This window comes from Scaptodrosophila lebanonensis, unplaced genomic scaffold, assembly GCF_003285725.1.
Source record: "Scaptodrosophila lebanonensis strain 11010-0011.00,11010-0021.00 unplaced genomic scaffold, SlebRS2 tig00000001-arrow-pilon, whole genome shotgun sequence".
NCBI classification, from domain to species: domain Eukaryota; kingdom Metazoa; phylum Arthropoda; class Insecta; order Diptera; family Drosophilidae; genus Scaptodrosophila; species Scaptodrosophila lebanonensis.
The window spans coordinates 9,676,895-9,694,917 of record NW_022060529.1 but is presented as its reverse complement, the minus strand read 5'-3'; the positions used below and the strand labels follow the sequence as shown (position 1 = coordinate 9,694,917).

General features: G+C 41.2%; 4 protein-coding genes across 4 annotated transcripts in view; 1 reads left to right on the top strand and 3 right to left on the bottom strand.

The window, feature by feature from the left end:
- Positions 1-18,023, top strand: part of LOC115620772 — a 79,660-nt gene that overhangs the window by 11,498 nt on the left and 50,139 nt on the right. The gene's annotated exons all lie outside the window — the stretch shown is intronic.
- Positions 5,370-5,819, bottom strand: LOC115634776 (putative calmodulin-3). Its single transcript, XM_030532672.1, has one exon. It carries the CDS (start codon positions 5,817-5,819, stop codon positions 5,370-5,372), a length of 450 nt encoding a protein of 149 aa, XP_030388532.1.
- Positions 6,449-7,282, bottom strand: LOC115620787. The gene is made up of 2 exons (XM_030514207.1): positions 7,148-7,282; positions 6,449-7,085 (listed from the first exon to the last, which is right to left on the bottom strand). Exons 1-2 carry the CDS (start codon positions 7,199-7,201, stop codon positions 6,582-6,584), a joined length of 558 nt encoding a protein of 185 aa, XP_030370067.1. The 5' UTR covers positions 7,202-7,282; the 3' UTR covers positions 6,449-6,581.
- On the bottom strand, positions 7,833-8,519 carry LOC115620796. The gene is made up of 2 exons (XM_030514220.1): positions 8,430-8,519; positions 7,833-8,365 (listed from the first exon to the last, which is right to left on the bottom strand). Exons 1-2 carry the CDS (start codon positions 8,481-8,483, stop codon positions 7,979-7,981), a joined length of 441 nt encoding a protein of 146 aa, XP_030370080.1. The 5' UTR covers positions 8,484-8,519; the 3' UTR covers positions 7,833-7,978.

Here is an 18,023-nt window from a genome sequence, read left to right as displayed (position 1 = left end):
TTGCTGATACATTTTTTGGTTGGCATTTTGATAGTCGGCCGAAAAAGTTTTGTAAAATCCGATACTACTGGTTATATTTGTAGTAGTACATGTATCATATACCGCTGCGTGCCTAATGATGTAAATCGTCGTGTTCTTTGGCCTTAAACTAAGCACGCATATTTGCCGACTTCATTTGACCAGAATCCCACACATTCATCATAAAATAAGGTTGGCAGAAAAAAAATAAAACACCGAGAAGCAATCGCACCCGTAAGAGCGTATAAAATGGGCGCATATTTCAGACCATAAGCTGTCAGCCAACAACCCACATATTTTAGTAGCAAATTACCGAGCATTGGCCTAAAAGGACCACACAGCACCAACAAGAACAACAGGACCAGAAACTCCCGAGTTCACTGATATGAGCTGCTTGCCAAAAAATTATATGGACCATTGGTCAACGACAACAGCGAAAAAAATACGAGAAAAACAACACACAGATGTCCATGCTGGCAATGGGTAGCAACCCTTTCCAGATCCAACCTGGAACCACTCAGTTTACACTCAGTCCCTGCCCCCTGGTATGCCTGCGTGCTCGCCTTCCATGGTTAGCCAGAAGCAGGTCTTGCTCGCATATTCATAAAAAGCACCTTTGATGTAATTTTGTTACCGTTTTTTATGCGCCTCTGCTGTTGTGTTTTGCAACATTTCAGCGTCCACTTTGGCATAATTTACTTGCCAGCACCACGCACACGCTTACACACATACACGTGTACATATATGTACAAGTATACTCTCGCACATACATAAACAAACATAGGAGTACACAGTGCATGTGTTGTGGGCATGGAGCTCGCTGACACAGAAACCAAGTTGCGCGAGGTGCGAAGCTGTGACGCAACCAACGGTCTGGCACCGAGCAACAGCAGCAACAACAGTAGTGGAATAAAATTGGGCTATCAAAAAAATTATTATTTTTGTTGTTGGCGTTGCTTTTGTTGTTGCGTGCTACCGCAGGGGAAATAGGACTCGTGACTTAAAACGTGCTGTGCTCTGCGCCTCCTGCCAGAAACAGCCATGATGGAGACCGGCAGCAATGGCAGCTTTATCAAAAAATGCATAGTAGTATAGTATTCCGTTTTGGACTAAAGTTTGCAAAATTAAAGAAAATAATTGCGTATGTATAAGAGTTTATTATTTTATGATGATTTTGCACGGTACATTTTAAAAACGTTGCAAATTTCAGAAACTCTTGCATCGAAACTATACATATAGCTCTCAAATGTTTATTAGTGTTTATTATTATTTAGTTATTATTATTTAGTGTGCACTCTTGTTTAAATTGTATCTAATGACAACGTAAATATGTATAATTTGATGGTATAGGATAAGCTTACAGAATATTTAAAATGTGTATACTACTTACAAAAAACGTACAACGTACAGTATATTCGGTTTCCGGAAAATAAAAAGTGTAAAGGACAGAAGGAGGTGTACCAGTAGCAGACCCCACAAAGTATATATATTCTTGATAAGCACGCACGCACACAGACACACATATTGTCGTTCTGTACGACTCTATGCACGTGTTATGTATTTTTAAATTTAAAATAATTTTTTTAAATTAGTTTCTTTAAAAAAAATTTGCCTAAAAAAGTGGGTAAAGGCATTCTCCTTTCATGCTTAAAATACATGTATAACTAGTGTATACTCTATTATGTCAGGCCTGCTGGCATTAAAGCCTATTTGCGAACCAATTTGGCCAACTGTAATTAGTTTGCTGCGTGGTGCTGCGTAGGGAGCTGAATACGCCGTGCCATATTAAACATCCACCCTTGACCAATGGTGGCAATGGGCCGCAGATGTTCGCTCACGCCTGTTTATTTTAAAGCATTTCCTTGAAGCGGGCAAACTCATCAAAATTTCACAGCCACTTGAGAGATCAGAAAAGCGCAAAATTTTTATTGTGTTTTCATTACGCCCAGCAGGCAATGGTGGCGTTGGCTTGTGTTTCTGGCAGTGTGTGTGTGTGTCCATGAACAATTTTTTAACTAGACAAAGTATACATAACTGCGCACGTGCCGTTTCGTGTCGCTTTCTGGACGACAGAGTGCGAAATGAAATAAAACAAAATGCCTGACAAACGCGAAACTTAATGAACAACACAGAAGTAGTGACGCTGTGGGGGTGTGGGCTGTGTGGGGTTATGTGATTGTGTGTTTGTATATTTATGCTAACTAAGCAGCGTTGCTGGCCGCAAAACGCGCATCCAATGGCCAGCTGCTGAGTTGATGTGGGGCACTGGGGCTCATTGGGGCTGTTTCGGACCCCTCTTTTGCTGTTTGCGAGCAAAATCTCAAGGGCGCGTTTCCGGAAATAAATAAATAAAGCTGAGAAAACTCTGAAATACGCACAAGCGGCACAATTTTTAGAAGCATTAGTTGTTGCCTACTTTTAGGGGCGCACTTTTGCAAGCCAACAAATATAAATGAACTTGCTCGAAAATGTACGTGTCACGAACCTTTCCCATTCAAATTTAAATTCAACGCGTTCAAAACGTAGCAATATAATTTATGAAATTTTAATGGCAAAAATATTTACACAACAAAGTCCACAAGCGAGACGCAGCAATGGCGCAGCAGCATAACCTGAACATCTCAAATACTTTTTGCTTAAATTTTTGCTTTTGTTTATACAGGTCTTTGTAATTACATGTTTTTGAATTTGAAATTAACTAAACTGTTACAACAAGCAAGTTGTTGTAAACGGTTGCAAAGTTTTTTACAAGCGCAGAACAAATTTGTGTAAAACGCATTTTGATAACAATATACTTAAACGCAATTTTTAAAGAATGTTTGTTTCTTCCAGATTGTTGATATTAAAGATTGAGGTTTTACGGCTGTTAAATCTTATGAAGTACGATAATAAATAGCTGCTATAAATTAATACATAATGAAGCAATTATTGTTATACCATATACGAGTAGTAGGAAATTGCTCTGAAAATGACAAGAAGACATCAATACTAATAGAGTTTGTCAAAAAGAAGTGCAATTCATAAATTTAATTAAATCGCTTTTAGAGAAAAATTGAAACAATTGCCAGAATATTTTGATGAGCTATTACTTAACGTCTATCGCAGGTGGGCAACCTTTACATCAATTTAAGTGCAGATTCAGTGCTTTACTCTTCTATAACCACAGCTGCCAGTCTGGCAAGGAGGCAGGCAAGCAGTCAGGCAGGCAGCCAGACCGTCAACTCGCCAGAGAATTTTTGCTTGTAAATTCATCTGCGCCACACTTTTGTTGTTGACTGCGCAAAACTTTTCCTCAGGGACTTGCTGCTGCTGGCGGTGTAAGCATCAGCATCAGCATTGGCGTCGGCGTCAATGTTCGCTTTACAATGCTAACACTGTCTTTGTGCTATCGCCACAAAAATATTTCAGTGTCTGTGTTTGTTGGATTGTGTATGTGTGTGTGTGTGCGAGAGTATGTGTGCGCGTCTGCATTAACGAAACTCAATTTCAACTTTTCACTCTGTTCATGTGGAAAAGTTTCCAGCAAACGCAACCAGCCATCAAGTCAAGCAACGCAGTCAAGCCAGCGTCACAGTTAGAGACAATAATTTAAAACGGAATTTGTGTTTGGTTTAGGTACTAATATACATACATTCTTATATACAAGTACATACATATATGTATCTTTCTTTGGTATGTACATGCACTCAGCAAATGTATCGAAATATTCTAGACAGCTAATCTGTATTCAAGTTTTAAGCCGTTTTGTGGTTTGAATGAAGTTATTCATCTCTGATAATGTAAATATTGGATCCCTTACATATTATTACATATTAATAATATACATATATGGAATGGATCAAGAAAAGTCTTAAGTCTGCTTAAGTCTGGTTATCTTAATTAAGGAAATAAATAATATTAACATTAAAAACAATAAAAAGCAAAGCAAATAAAATCTTTAAGTTTTTTTTTCAAGATATAAAATAAATGACTTAGAACTGTCTATTATTTCATGATTTTAAAAAGCAAGCGCACCAATCGTACTTGAAAATTTTCTGTGTGTAGGTTCTTCCGTCTGTCGCTTTGTCTGTATTTTGGCGAGTCGTATTGAAATATTTTATATACGTATACGCATTTTCAACGTTATTTGGCAGCAACAGCAGTCCTTTCCCCCGTTCCCTCACGTACCAACCAATCCCTAATAGTGCGCCGCCACCCATTGAAAGGAATGTTAATATAAAAAGGCAAATGAAACCTTGCCTTGCATAGCTCAGAGCGTGCTTCTTTGTTCAATGGCCTTGTCTGTTTGCTCATATTACAACAAAATATATGCAGGCAACATGCAATAGTCGTAAGTATACCAACAATTGTTCCACAATAAAAACAAATATATATATACAGATGCACATACACTGTATATACTTATATACATATAGTACGTATTTATGTGTATAAAAATAGCATCAATTTGTGAAAAAAGGAACGAGAAAAACCCGCATAGAGCATAAAAATCACAACAATGCCACATTACTCTGCCACGGCTTAGTGGCACATTGCAAGAAGCAAATGGGAAAAAGATGAAAAAGGAAGTCGTAACTGAACAGAGTCCTTTTGTATGGCTACTTTGCATTGGCCTTTGAACATTTGCATATTGCACGTAAATGAAAAAAAAATGCAAACGTTCGAAATTGTGGAAAGCGCAAAATCATGCCACAAAAGTGATTTGGGTGTACTACTTGTATTACTGCTATTGCTACTGCACACCTGCCTAATTAAAGTCCTTTGAAACTTGTATTCATTTAGGCAAGTCATCGATAAATCAATGCAAAGTCCGACAAATGTGCAAAGAGAATGTGCGAGAGCGTAACTCGACAGGGATAGCGAACAAATCTCAACGACAGCTGCCGTTGATTGATGATGCTCAAAAATTACAAATTACACAAATGCTCGTCAAATATTGTATGAAATACATTGTTATTTCTGCTGTGTGCTTAGTGCTGCGAAACGAGTTACTAAAGATAAAAACGACCCCATCAGCATTTAACAATAACCCCGCCTCCCGCCTCGCTACCAATTCACTTAGGCGCCCTTCAGCTTGGCCCACGCAACTATTGACATGATACACCTTATTTGGTTTGCAAAATGAATTTAGCAGCGAAAAAACATTTGATTGATTATAGTACTCTATTGCCATAATGAATAAATCGCATACACACATTACTCATATAGGCCTATCAGGATTCTGCCAACAAATTTGAAATCCAAATGAGAAAAGTATTCGAATTGGATGTGCTGAAGCTAAAACATACTTATATATTTTCGATATATTAATTTTGATCAATATTTTCCCGAAATAAGTACTCAAATAATGGCTACAGGGACATGGTCATCATCATGTATACAAACTCATTATAGCTTAGCTGGCCATCCTGATCGTGATCGGCCCTGCGCATTATCTCCTTGATTTCGTGCTCATTTAACTTAAGGCTTAAGCCTATGAGGACTTCGGTCAGCTCAGCAATAGATAAGTAGCCGTTATTGTCCTTGTCGAATGCGTGAAAAGCCCCCCGATACTCGTCATCATAATCCATTTCGTTTAATTTTCGAGAAATCATGCTAACAAATTCTGGAAATCCAATGGAGCCCTTGCCTGCAATGTCCATCTCGCTGATCATGTTCTCCAATTTGTTTTCGCTGAGCGTATGTCCAAGAGCGCGCATTACAGTGTCCAGCTCCTTGATGGTGAAGCGGCGAGTGCCTCCGCTATATAATATTTGAAACGCAAGCTCGAACTCGTGTATTTGATCGTCGTTAGCGTCCATTGCTTTAATCGTTTCCTCTCCCATAACACTGGCTAATTTATTTGTATTGCAGGTGACGCAGAAAATCAAACCTTTATGTTCATGTATGTATGTGGTGTATATAGTTACTTAGTTGTGCAATTTATGTATATATATATATGTTTACATACAAAATTTGGAGACATGGTTCTCAGGCTCCTTGGATTTCAATGGAAATAGGGAGTAAACGGGGCGCCTGTGCCTCAGCTTTGATGTCTGCCGTCAATTCCATTTTCCTAAACTCAAAAGGAGCTGTGGGAAAATGACCAGCTGCTCAGCGTTTTGTAGCTTTTTCATAACATTACTTTGCACTGCTGGCAGCGTAGCTGGTAAAGCGCAAAACCTTTTCAAAAATATCAAATTTCCGCTTGCATTGAATTCAATTTGGAATGGTTGTCAAGGCATTTTTCTAACTGCTCTCAAGTACGTCAGAGTAGTCATCGAGAGATGAGTTGACAGCTGGTGGTTTCTGGTTGAAAATATCAAAGAATGCTCGTGGGAGAGGTAAGGGAAGTAAGTAAGGTAATGGCTCGGCAAACTGCTTCAAATCTTTTCAAATATGATTGAATGTTTTTCACATTTCACTTAAATAAGAAGGAAACTGGTAAATATATATATGTATATCTAATATCATTTATTATTATATACAAGTATGTGTTAGCTTAAATTGGTCTAAGCCATGTACTATAGACTGCTACAGTTTTATCTGTTCACTGTTTAAATAAATCGATTGCTATACGTGAGTTACGATCCGTCTCCATAGTCGAAGGAGTGAGGGTCAACTTCGAAACGCTTGAGGCGCTCATAGTACTGGCCAAAGAAGAAAGCCTCTAGCTGGTAGTATTTGTAATAGCGAAAGAATCCCTCGTGTGTATATTTGTTGTTCCACATCCAGATGCAATGATTCGGCATATACTCTATAAGCCGTATCCGGCCTCTAATATCAAAGTCGCAGGGCATATGCTTTGTCTGGAAATCAAATGGCATAAGCACGTCATTCTGGCGCTTAATGCGTACTACGTGTTGCGGCTTCTTTGTAGTTGACTTCTCTGTATCCGCCACTTTTGTGGTAGCTGTAATAAGATTGAGTTGCGTAGGCTGGGAACTGGGAGCGGGACTTGTGGCATTCAATTTATCCATTTCCTGAGCGGTCGACGTTTTATTATTCTCACCGACTTTGGTCTGAGGGGTGATCTGTTCCTTCGCACTTGTAGAAATGCGCATGGTATGACCGCATTGTACGTTAAACTACGGATATTGAGCATGTATCGTAAAAAAACAGTGGGAGTGTATCAGACTTTGGCACTTACCAGCAAAAGCAGAGCCGCGTGAGTTAGTAACAGCAAATTTAGTGATAAATACATTGGGAATTCTATCTTAACTACGGTAATGCTTTACTTGAACAAAGAACAATTACAATAGTTCGTGTGAGTCGAAAACGAAAAAATCAAATGAGCACAGAACCGAATGTGTGACATTAACTTTGAAAACTTTTAAAATGACTACTAAGAATTGAGAAAATGATTAAATAATAACTTTGAATGAAATTAAAACGGATTCGGTCCAATTCTAAAGAAATTACCGAATTATTCATTAAGTGAGAATGAGAGGAATCAGAAAACTAGCTAGTTTATGAAAATATACTTTTAATATTTGTTCAAAAATTAAAAATAACTTATTAATAACGCAAACGTTGAACGATTGGGACAAATGTATGTAACGACTGTAGGTATTCCTGGTTGAAAAATAGTTCATAACAATAAATTAAATGAAAACATGAATAAGTCAGTGGGCTCTTGAACGAAGCTCTCCAGCATTTATTTCAGTAAGCAAATGCCCGATGTTACACATTTTGCCATCTGCTTCAAAGGTGGTATCTATCTTGGCTTTTATAAGCCTTATGTATCAAACCACTATATTTAGTGTTTACCGTGCTGCTTAGCTGTCTATCTGCCTTATATATGCATGCCACTTTTGCTATGAAAAGAAATAATGTATGTGTACATTGCATTGCTGATGTGAATGCTTATATAAATATTAGAAGTAGCTCAGTGGCTCTACTACTAATGTCTACTTTATTATATATATAGTGTATAACCATTTACACCTCAGACACATATTTAACTTAGCCAAGGCTTTCATTAATCATGCTCCACATCATAGTCGTAAATGTGCGGATCAATCTCGAAACGTTTAAAGCGTTCGTAATATTGCCCAAAAAAGAAGGCCTCCAGCTGATAAGACTTATACATGCGAAACAATTTCTCCGAGGCATATCGGTTATTGTATGTCCAAATGCAGTGATTAGGCAAGTTCCGCATAAGCCGCCCACGATTCCTCATATCCATGTCGCAAGGCATATGGCTTGTGATAAAGTCTAGTGGCGAATCATTAGTCTCACGTTTCGTCCGCACAATGTGCCGAACCGATCTTCTCTCAGCGGATGCAGTCGATGTCTGAGCTCCAGTTGCCCCTGATTCATGCCTTGTTTCTGGAATCGCCATAGCTTTGCTGTATTTTACTTGATCCTATATTTTTTGTTGTAAACTTAGTTATGCAGAAACGATATAACTAGCTCTCATAGTTTCTTACCAAGATGATGAATGCTGCCATAATTGATAACAGCAATTTGACTGACAGCTGCATCTCCAAGCTACTGGAGGCTGATTCGAAATGTGTTTGTGTTAGTTATATAGAAAATAGTTTGATAAACTTTTGATAAATTCCTAGCTTACTAAGACAATTCGTTGCATTACTTTTTATGGCAAAACATTCCAGTCAACAAGAATTTAGGCCTCTTTTGGCTTGTTGTGAGCGTCGGGAGCGGAAAATTTAATTTTTAAATATATTATTTATATATTGATGGGTATATGGTGAGATTTCTCCACTGACTCGTATCGTATTCACTGAGATCTTTTTTATATATCAATATACCATAAATATTATACTTTTCTTTTATTAAAGATTCAGGTTGTGCTTTTGCAACGCTGGTTTTCATTTATAAAAAGTTGAAACTTTGGAAAACTCTAAATTGTGAGCATACACTGTACATACTCATACATATAGTATGTATAGTACGTGTATATAGGGCAGAGCAACGAGAATTGATAACTGCTCAACAACACATCGATACAACATCAATTACCTCGGTGTGGGTTATGCGGGTGAGCAAGCGTGGCTTTTGAAATGTGTGCCATTGGCGAGGCAACAACATGAGCGTAAAATTGTGCTGGCAACGGCTGGCAAGCGAACTGAAAAATGGCCAGTAATGTAGGCTACACCTAAACCACCCAGAATTTCAGTTATGACGATGAAAGGACATTAGAAAAGCCACTCGTTGCCTCACAAACAACACGATACGCCGTGATACACAAGACTGTACCATGTAAAGTGACGGCAAAGTGTGACATAATGGCTAAAGATGATAATGACCGCTTGTGCGTGTTTGTGTGCGATTTACCAGCAGATCGATACACGGCACATTTCAAGTGGAAAATAATGCGAAAAGAGTAATCAAGGTACCAGTAGGGGACAGTATCGTTGCCACTCAAATAAAAAGTGTAAAATGCCAGTTGGCGTCTGAGCTGTGATTTGAGTTAGTTCCACAGATATACAAGTATATGTATATGTATATTGATTCATGATATCGGCTTGACAGGTGGCCACGCAGCGTCCTCTGCAGCATTCTGAAATAGATACAAAATCGAGCTGAAAGGTCGTCTAACCAGCCAACCAGTTTGGTCGTTCGTTTGTCTATTTGCTCTCTGTGTGCGTGCGGGAAATGAACCAAATATCGGGCGGAAATGTTAAGTGCCATGCAGTCTGCCTCCCACTATCTACTCATGGATGTTAGCACATGTCACAGGACCATAATTGCATGGAATACATGCGCACGGACATAAAGGACATACATACATTCGCAGATAGCCTTTGCCATACAATCGAGCAGAAAGGAGCGCAACTGCAAAATGAATGACAATTGTTTTGACACGCATGTCGGGGGAGCTGTCAAGCCAAAGCAGCCGGCGAACTGTTGTTGAAAGCCATACATTGCCATTGGTTTGTGCTTCCTATGTATACAGTTTAATTGAATTTTTAACACTGACTGGCAGGCGTTGAATGATGCACGAATAAATTTATGGACAGGCATACATCATTCCTTTTTTGGAAATATATTCATAAGCTTTTCTATTAAAACAGAAATCCAATTGATTCCAGACTGTGGGGTAGCTCATAATTTTTCAAATACCGGTGTCGAGTTTTCCTAAGGACTCGCTTTCCTTATCTAGCAAAATAAACTAAAAGAGATGATTATGTAAATCAATCTATTTGCGCGTAATCCTTTAATATATAAGTGTAGATTACAGTTATTTATGTGTATAAATTGAAATGCAAATTGTATACTCTACTATAAATGAAGTTTATCACAAACCAGAAAAATTTAAAATTTTAAAATCTTCTCACGTATCTGCCATAAGATTGGCATGGGCGCAAAAATCACTCTACTAGGAAAATTTGTTAGGCTATTTTTGAGATTTTACGAATGCCCCACTAACTCCAAAAATTGCACCAACATCGAATTACAATATCTTTTAGCAACCGTGGAGCCATTGGTAGAGGGAAGCATTTCATGTTTTAGGACCATGGGGAGCATTGAACCTTTGCCCCAAACCGAATCAATCCATCTTTAGTGCTTTTGCTTTTCTCGGAACTATGATTTATGGTTGAGCTTGTGAAAGCCTACTACATTCTTCGAAAGTGTACGTAATTTCATTTGAAAATACATCACATGGCGTGGTCCTCAAGCATGTGTGTTGGTGTTGGTGCATCGAGAATTTCTGTGGACGATGCATGGCGTTGAAGTGGCATTGTTGTTATTTCTGCCGCATCGCTTCTGTTGACCGTGTCTGGATACGTGAACGGGTGTGCGTGGCTGTATGCTTGTGTGCTCGGATGTTTGTATGTTTCACTGCAATTTACGCAGGGGGGTATAATGTAAACATGCATTTGCATAGCGCAGATGATGCCATGGCGCTCGACCGTTTACAACATACGCTGCAACTGAGGTAAAAGACGCAACGCGGTCAACGTAGTTCGTTGTTGTCGTTTTCAAAGTAAACATATCCAACGAAATGGGTCTCATTATTAAAACGGATGCCCAAGTGCGGGCTCGAGCATGCTGGTGGCTGTGACGCCATTTCTAGCTTTAAGCCATAGCCTGCCAGCTACAAAGTGTGCTTGTATGGGTGTGTGTGTGTGTGTGTGTGTGTGTGTGTGTGTGTGTGTGTATGTATGTATGTGTATGTGCAGCGGGTCAAATATAATGGCAAGACGTGCGTTTTGCCCATTTCTACTTGCGCCTTTGTCTGTGATTGTGCCGATGTCAGGACAACACATATTTCGCTTACTTTGGTATTTTGTTGCAGCCAACAGCCAGTGGCATAAATACGAACGAGGTTAGTAACAAAAGTCTACAAAAATTATATTTCCTTCACTACATAGACATGTACTCAGCGATGTGCTGATCCTTAATGCCATCAACGGAAGATATAAGCCCTTTAACATCCTTCAAACCATTTTATAAAGATTGGAAACAGTAAAGGAAACTTAATGTGAGGTAGTCAAGCGTTAGTTCATATAGCGTGTATAATCATAAGCTTTTTTATGATTCCAAATATGCGAAATTATGTTGGCGAAATATTTGCAAAATAAGCGAAACGAAATTGTTCAATTTAAAAGAGGTGCACAAATGTTTATTTTGCATACATTTTGGTGACCCCGACGTGATTAATAATTCCACAAAACCTTGCTTAATCGCGTTAAAAAACAAAAGCGTACATAATTGAGTTCATTGTACACAAAAAATATTCAAGTACATAAGTGCAAAAGTATAAGTTCATAGTGCCTACTGTACCGCCAATAAGCAGCCGTGTGAAGCGACGTTTTTGAGGGCAACGAACATCAGCAGATAAAACAGTTATTCGCGCGCGTCATTTATCTCTGCTATTTTCGGTTTTCGGTTCTCTCTCGCGTTCATAATGTCTGAGAGCGACGGTCAAATGCGCGCCTTCCAAGCTGTCGCATCAGCTGCTGCTGACGTAGCTGATGCAGCGACGCTTGCGCCAACAGCTTCGACGTCAACAGCTGTGGGCAATGCAGTGCAGGCTACGAGCAATAGTGTTGAGTTTTATAAGCGCAAGGCGCAATCATTATATGCGTGGGCGCTTTCTATTCAAAATAAAATAAATGATTGTGAAATTGACAATATTTCAGAAAGTGAGCTGCGAAAACGTGTGGAAATGCTGCAAAGTATTCAGGCCTCTTTTAATTTGGTGCATGACAAATTAGAGGAGCTGGACTTTGACGAGATTGGCAGCAGTTTGCGCTGCAACTTTGCTGAGCTGGTGGTCTGCTTGGAGGGCCGCCTGCTAAATACAATACAAAGGATGCAATCTGGCGCGCCGCCGTGTTCGACGCTTCGGCAAGATGATCAGTCTACCATTGTGATAAATCGGTCTCGTTTGCCTGAGCTTAAGTTGCCTACATTCAGTGGTGGATATACTGAATATGCAGATTTCTCTTCGATGTTCACATCAGTGATCGCCAAGGATCCAGATCTCTCCGATGTGGAAAAGTTGCAGCATTTGAGGTCAAGCTTAAGAGGATCTGCGTTGGACACGATTCGTGCGCTTGAGATAAGTGGTGCAAATTATTCAGTGGCGTTAGACCTACTCGACAAGCGGTTTAACAATAAGCGTCTTATTTTCCAGGCACACATCTCCGAGATTTTGGGCATTAAAAGGGCTGAAACTACAAGCAAGCTGCGAGAGTTGTCCGACAAAGTCAACGCAAATATGCGTGCACTGTTGAGTTTGGGCAATATGCAAGATGTAGCTGGCAGCATCGTCGTTCAGACAATTTTGGGCAAGGTGGATGCTGCGACGCAGGCAAAGTGGGAGGAAGCCGCCCCATTGAACGTTATACCGTCGTGGGAGCAATTTGCGACGTTCTTGGATAGCAGGTGTCAAAAATTGGAAAACATCGAGCATGCAATGGCATCATATTCGTCGAATTATCAGGTGGGAAAGAATAAAAACACTAACACCAAACGCTCGTTTGTCGCCACTAACCCATCCGCAAATGGTTGTCTGTTTTGTGACAATAATGCACACGAAATATACAGTTGCCCACTTTTTGGTAATTTGTCGCCTGTACTTCGTTTAAAGGAAGCGAAACGCCTCTCTCTGTGTATAAATTGTCTTAGAAAGGGACACAGAATGAGAACTTGCAATTCTGGATCGTGCAGAACCTGTGGTGCCAAACATCACAGTTTATTGCATTTTAATAATTCAGCTGCCGTAAATTTGATGCCTGAGCAATCGTCCGCTTCTGACTTACACTCGCGGCCGTCTTCATTGTTACTGCCACGTAGCGCTCTCGCAGCTGTTTCGCCATCATCGCTTGCTTCATTGCCTGCCCAAAATCTCGGCTCAGATGTTGTGCTCTTGGCCACCGCTGTCATCAGCATTCAAAATCGCGCCGGGACTTGGGTACCTTGCCGTGCACTGCTCGATTCCGGATCACAGTTGCACATTATAACTTCGCGATTCGCTCACCGGCTCCAACTTCGAAAGACCAAGTCGTCGGCCTCTGTGTCTGGTCTTGGTGACGTCAGTTTCAAGTCTGATGGTTGCACTGTGCACTTATGCTTGCAATCATTGGTCACTGACTATTCCGCAAATATTACTGCTTTGGTCGCTCCTTCCATTACTGAGAACCAACCAACTTTCACGGTTGACATATCTCATTGGGATATACCAAGCAATGTCCGCTTAGCTGATCCGGCGTTCTTCAAGCCACAGCAAATTGATATGCTTATCGGTGCCAATTTATTCTACGAGTTGTTGTGCGTAGGTCAGATTAAACTGGCTGATGGCCTGCCACTTCTGCAACAGACTCGTTTGGGCTGGATAGTTACTGGAGGTGGGTCGCAGCGTCAGAAATCTGCTTTGGTTGCATCCAATTCTCCGTCTACACAGGATTGCAATACACGAATCGAGCAGATGGTTCGCTCTTTTTGGGAACTCGAAAGTGGTGTCGATCCGGCTGTAAAACTCACCAAAGAAGAGTTCGACTGCGAGGAGCATTTCAAGGCTAATTACAGGCGCCTGCGTACTGGCGAGTATTCCGTCCGATTGCCTGTAAAGCTCAGTACAGATCTGCTTGGCGATTCCTATACGCAAGCCTATCGTCGGTTCATAAACTTGGAGCGAAAGTTAGAACGCAATCCACTTCTCAAAGCACAGTACTCTGCATTCATTAAGGAGTATTTAGAGTTGGGTCATATGTCGCTTGTATCGCCAGTTTCGCTAAATTTGTGCAAGTATTTCCTGCCGCACCATTGCGTTCTGAAGGAGGACAGCACAACGACAAAGTTGAGAGTCGTGTTTGACGGTTCCGCATCCACATCCTCTGGTCATTCTTTAAATGACATCCTAATGGCTGGTCCTTCCATTCAGTCAAAGCTCGCAAACACGCTTGTTCGATTTCGCACGTTTCCTATCGCTTTAACAGGAGACATCTGCAAGATGTACCGCTGCGTGCGAGTATCAAATCCGGATAGCTATTTTCAATGCATTCTATGGCGTGACTCGCCTCAAAAGCCTATTCAAGTTTTCCGTCTTGATACCGTCACTTACGGTACAAAGCCTGCCTCGTTTCTCTCCGTTCGCACTATGCATCAGCTGGCTGAAGATGAGCATGAGCTATTTCCTATTGGCTCCGATATCTTGCGCCGCGATTTTTATGTTGATGATTTAATCACTGGTGGTGCTTCTACAAACGAAGTCATAGAAATTATGAGACAAACCACAGGGCTACTTGCCAAGGCTAATTTCAAGCTAAGGAAGTGGTGCTCCAGCAATCCTGATGTGCTCAAACAAGTTCCGGAAGAAGACAAAGAAACTCTAGTTAAGTTTGATGATGGCAGCGACATAACAAAAACTCTAGGACTGTCGTGGGATCCTGCGACGGATTTATTCATTTTCACGTTTCTGCCAGCATTGACATCTGGTCGAATTTGCAAGCGCACTGTTTTGTCAACTATTGCCAGATTTTATGATCCGCTTGGCCTTATTGGACCAGTAATCGCAAAGGCTAAGATATTCCTGCAGGCGCTTTGGAGAGAAAGGCTTGATTGGGATGAAAGCCTTTCAGCATCATTGACAACATCTTGGCATAATCTTATTGCAGATTTTGAGCGCACAAAGCAGCTGAAATTTCCAAGGCTTGCACTTTCTGCTGGTGTTTCCATTGAAGTGCATGGTTTTAGTGATGCCAGCATAGATGCCTATGGAGCTTGCGTCTACATCATTTCGACCACGCAAGGCCAATCTCGTGCGGAGCTGCTGTGTTCCAGATCTCGTGTGGCGCCGCTCAAATCGTTGACCGTGCCCCGACTAGAGTTGTGCGGAGCCGTTTTGCTGGCACAACTCATAAACGAAATATCTCGTATGGAGTTATTCGACTGCAAGTTTTATTGTTGGTCTGATTCTGCAGTAGCGCTATCTTGGATTCGCAGCGAGCCATCCAGGTTTCAAATTTTCGTTTCCAATCGCATCGCAACTATTCAAGAGTTGACCTCTGGCATGGAATGGCGATATATTCCAACCGATTTGAATCCTGCGGACATACTTTCACGTGGAGCTTTGCCCAGCGAATTAGTCCAGTCCAACTTGTGGCTACATGGTCCCGCATTTCTGACGAAGGACAAATCTTCTTGGCCAGAGTCTTGCATTTCCGCCTCGTCGCTTCCTGAGCAGCGCTCTAAAGTGTTTGTAAGCACCACACTGTGCGAAGACATTGCACAGCAATGCAAATATGTTAACACATTTGGAAAGCTGCAGCGCGTGTTTGCATATGTATACAAGTTCCTGCACCGTGTACGAATTCCTGGGCTATCGGTGGACTGCATCCGTCATGGTACACTGCTGTTGATGCGCTCAATTCAAATGTCTACGCTTCGGGACGAATACAAGACCTTGCAGGCCGGACACATTTTGAAATCGTCTAGCTCCTGTCTTTCTTTATCTCCGTTTCTCGACAGCTCTGGATTGATGCGCGTTGGTGGCCGTCTAAGTAACTCTGCGCTCGACTTTGAAGCCCAGCATCCAATTATACTTCCAAGGCGTCATCCAGTCACGCGTTCAGTCATTATGCACTACCATGTCCGTAATCTGCATTCTGGACCTCGTGCATTGCTGGCCTCAATTCGGTTGCAGTATTGGCCAATTGGCGGTCGGAAAACAGTGTGCAGCGTAGTCAGCAAATGCACCATTTGTTTTCGAGCCAAGCCTCGTCTTGTGGAGCATGTTATGGCTGACCTGCCAAAGGATCGAGTTGATGCTTCACATACCTTTATGGTCACTGGTGTGGATTTTTGTGGGCCGTTTTTCTACAAAAGCGAGGTCCGCAATAAGGCACCAATAAAATGCTATATTTGCATTTTCATTTGCTTCGCCACCAAAGCTGTGCATTTGGAGTTGGTGAAGGATTTAACCACCGGAGCATTCTTAAATGCACTTAAACGCTTTATTTTGACGCGCTGTCGACCTACGAGGATCTGGTCTAACAACGCTACAAATTTCGTTGGCGCACGGAACGAGATGGCTGAGCTAAAGCGTCTTTTTGAATCCAGCGAGCACCTGCAGGCTGTGCAAGAATTTTGCCTTGCTGACTGTATTGATTGGCGTTTCATTCCGCCGCGCTCGCCTCACTTTGGTGGTCTATGGGAAGCGGCTGTAAAGACTGCCAAGCATCATTTCTACAGATCCGTTGGACTATCGCTGCTCGAATTTGATGAACTGCGCACGCTTGTATGCCATATCGGGGCAATTATTAATTCTCGCCCATCGTTATCCCTTTCAGAACATCCAGCAGATCTCGATGTCTTGACTCCAGCTCATTTTCTTGGTGCTGCTCCGCTGTCAACGTACGTTGAGCCTGATCTGACGAAGCTCAATTTCAATCGGCTGGATCGATGGCAGCGCGTGACGTACTACCAGCAGATATTTTGGGCTCGCTGGCGTGAAGAATACTTGACGCTTCTTCAACAGCGCTCAAAATGGCGAGTGTCGCAGCCTGGACTCTCCATTGATGATGTCGTTCTGGTCAAGGACGAGAATTTGCCGCCCCTCAAATGGCCATTAGCAAGGGTGGTCATCCTCATCAGCGGCGCAGATGGCGTGTCGAGAGTTGCAGAATTGAGGACTTCCACTGGAACCATTCGGCGAGCCGTTCGCAAATTATGCCCGCTGCCGAAACAAGATGTTGTTGAAGACCCTGGTTCTTCAACAGGGGGAGTATGTTTGGTCATCCGGCCAAAAACAGCCAAAACCAGCAGCACATCATAGTTAATAAGTAACGTAAATAACTCAATGCAAAGTGCTCGTTTTCTTGTCGCTTGCTTTGCATAGCAAGCCGAGCACTTAACGTTTCCTTTTGTTGCCATAAATTTGCATAGGCTGCTGCGCAGCCGCCACATATGTACTAGTTATTGTCGCTAACTCTGCAAGTCAAGTTCGTTTTTCGTTATCGCATCTGGTACGGAGAAGCTTAGCTTTCCGTCTACCAGCATAAACTTTGTAAATCTCGGCGATCGCTACCTATGCAAAATAAACATTTGTGCACCTCTTTTAAATTGAACAATTTCGTTTCGCTTATTTTGCAAATATTTCGCCAACATAATTTCGCATATTTGGAATCATAAAAAAGCTTATGATTATACATTTTGGAACAAACTGTATTTAAATTCTATTTTAAACTAAGTATGTAGTTTTTATACCCTGTACCCAAAGGGTAAAAGGGTAAATTAATTAAATTTTTGTAATAATTTTTTTTTGTGGGTGGTACAGGTTGAGCCTGCTCGACTTTAGCATTCCTTTCTTGTCATTTATAAGATTTGCAGGCTTCCTTTTTATAAGGTTAGTCAAATATTTAAGCAACAACTGCTGCTTACTATACTTACGTGTAGATATGTGGAGGCTCAGGTACTTCTGGAACTACTCTCTAGACACACAAAGAAAGAAGTGTATAGACGTATGTGAGCAAGTCTCATGTTGTATTGTTCTCGTTGTTATTTTGTTTTCTTTTGCAGAGCGCGCGCGATTCCGTCCTTTTGTTTATTTG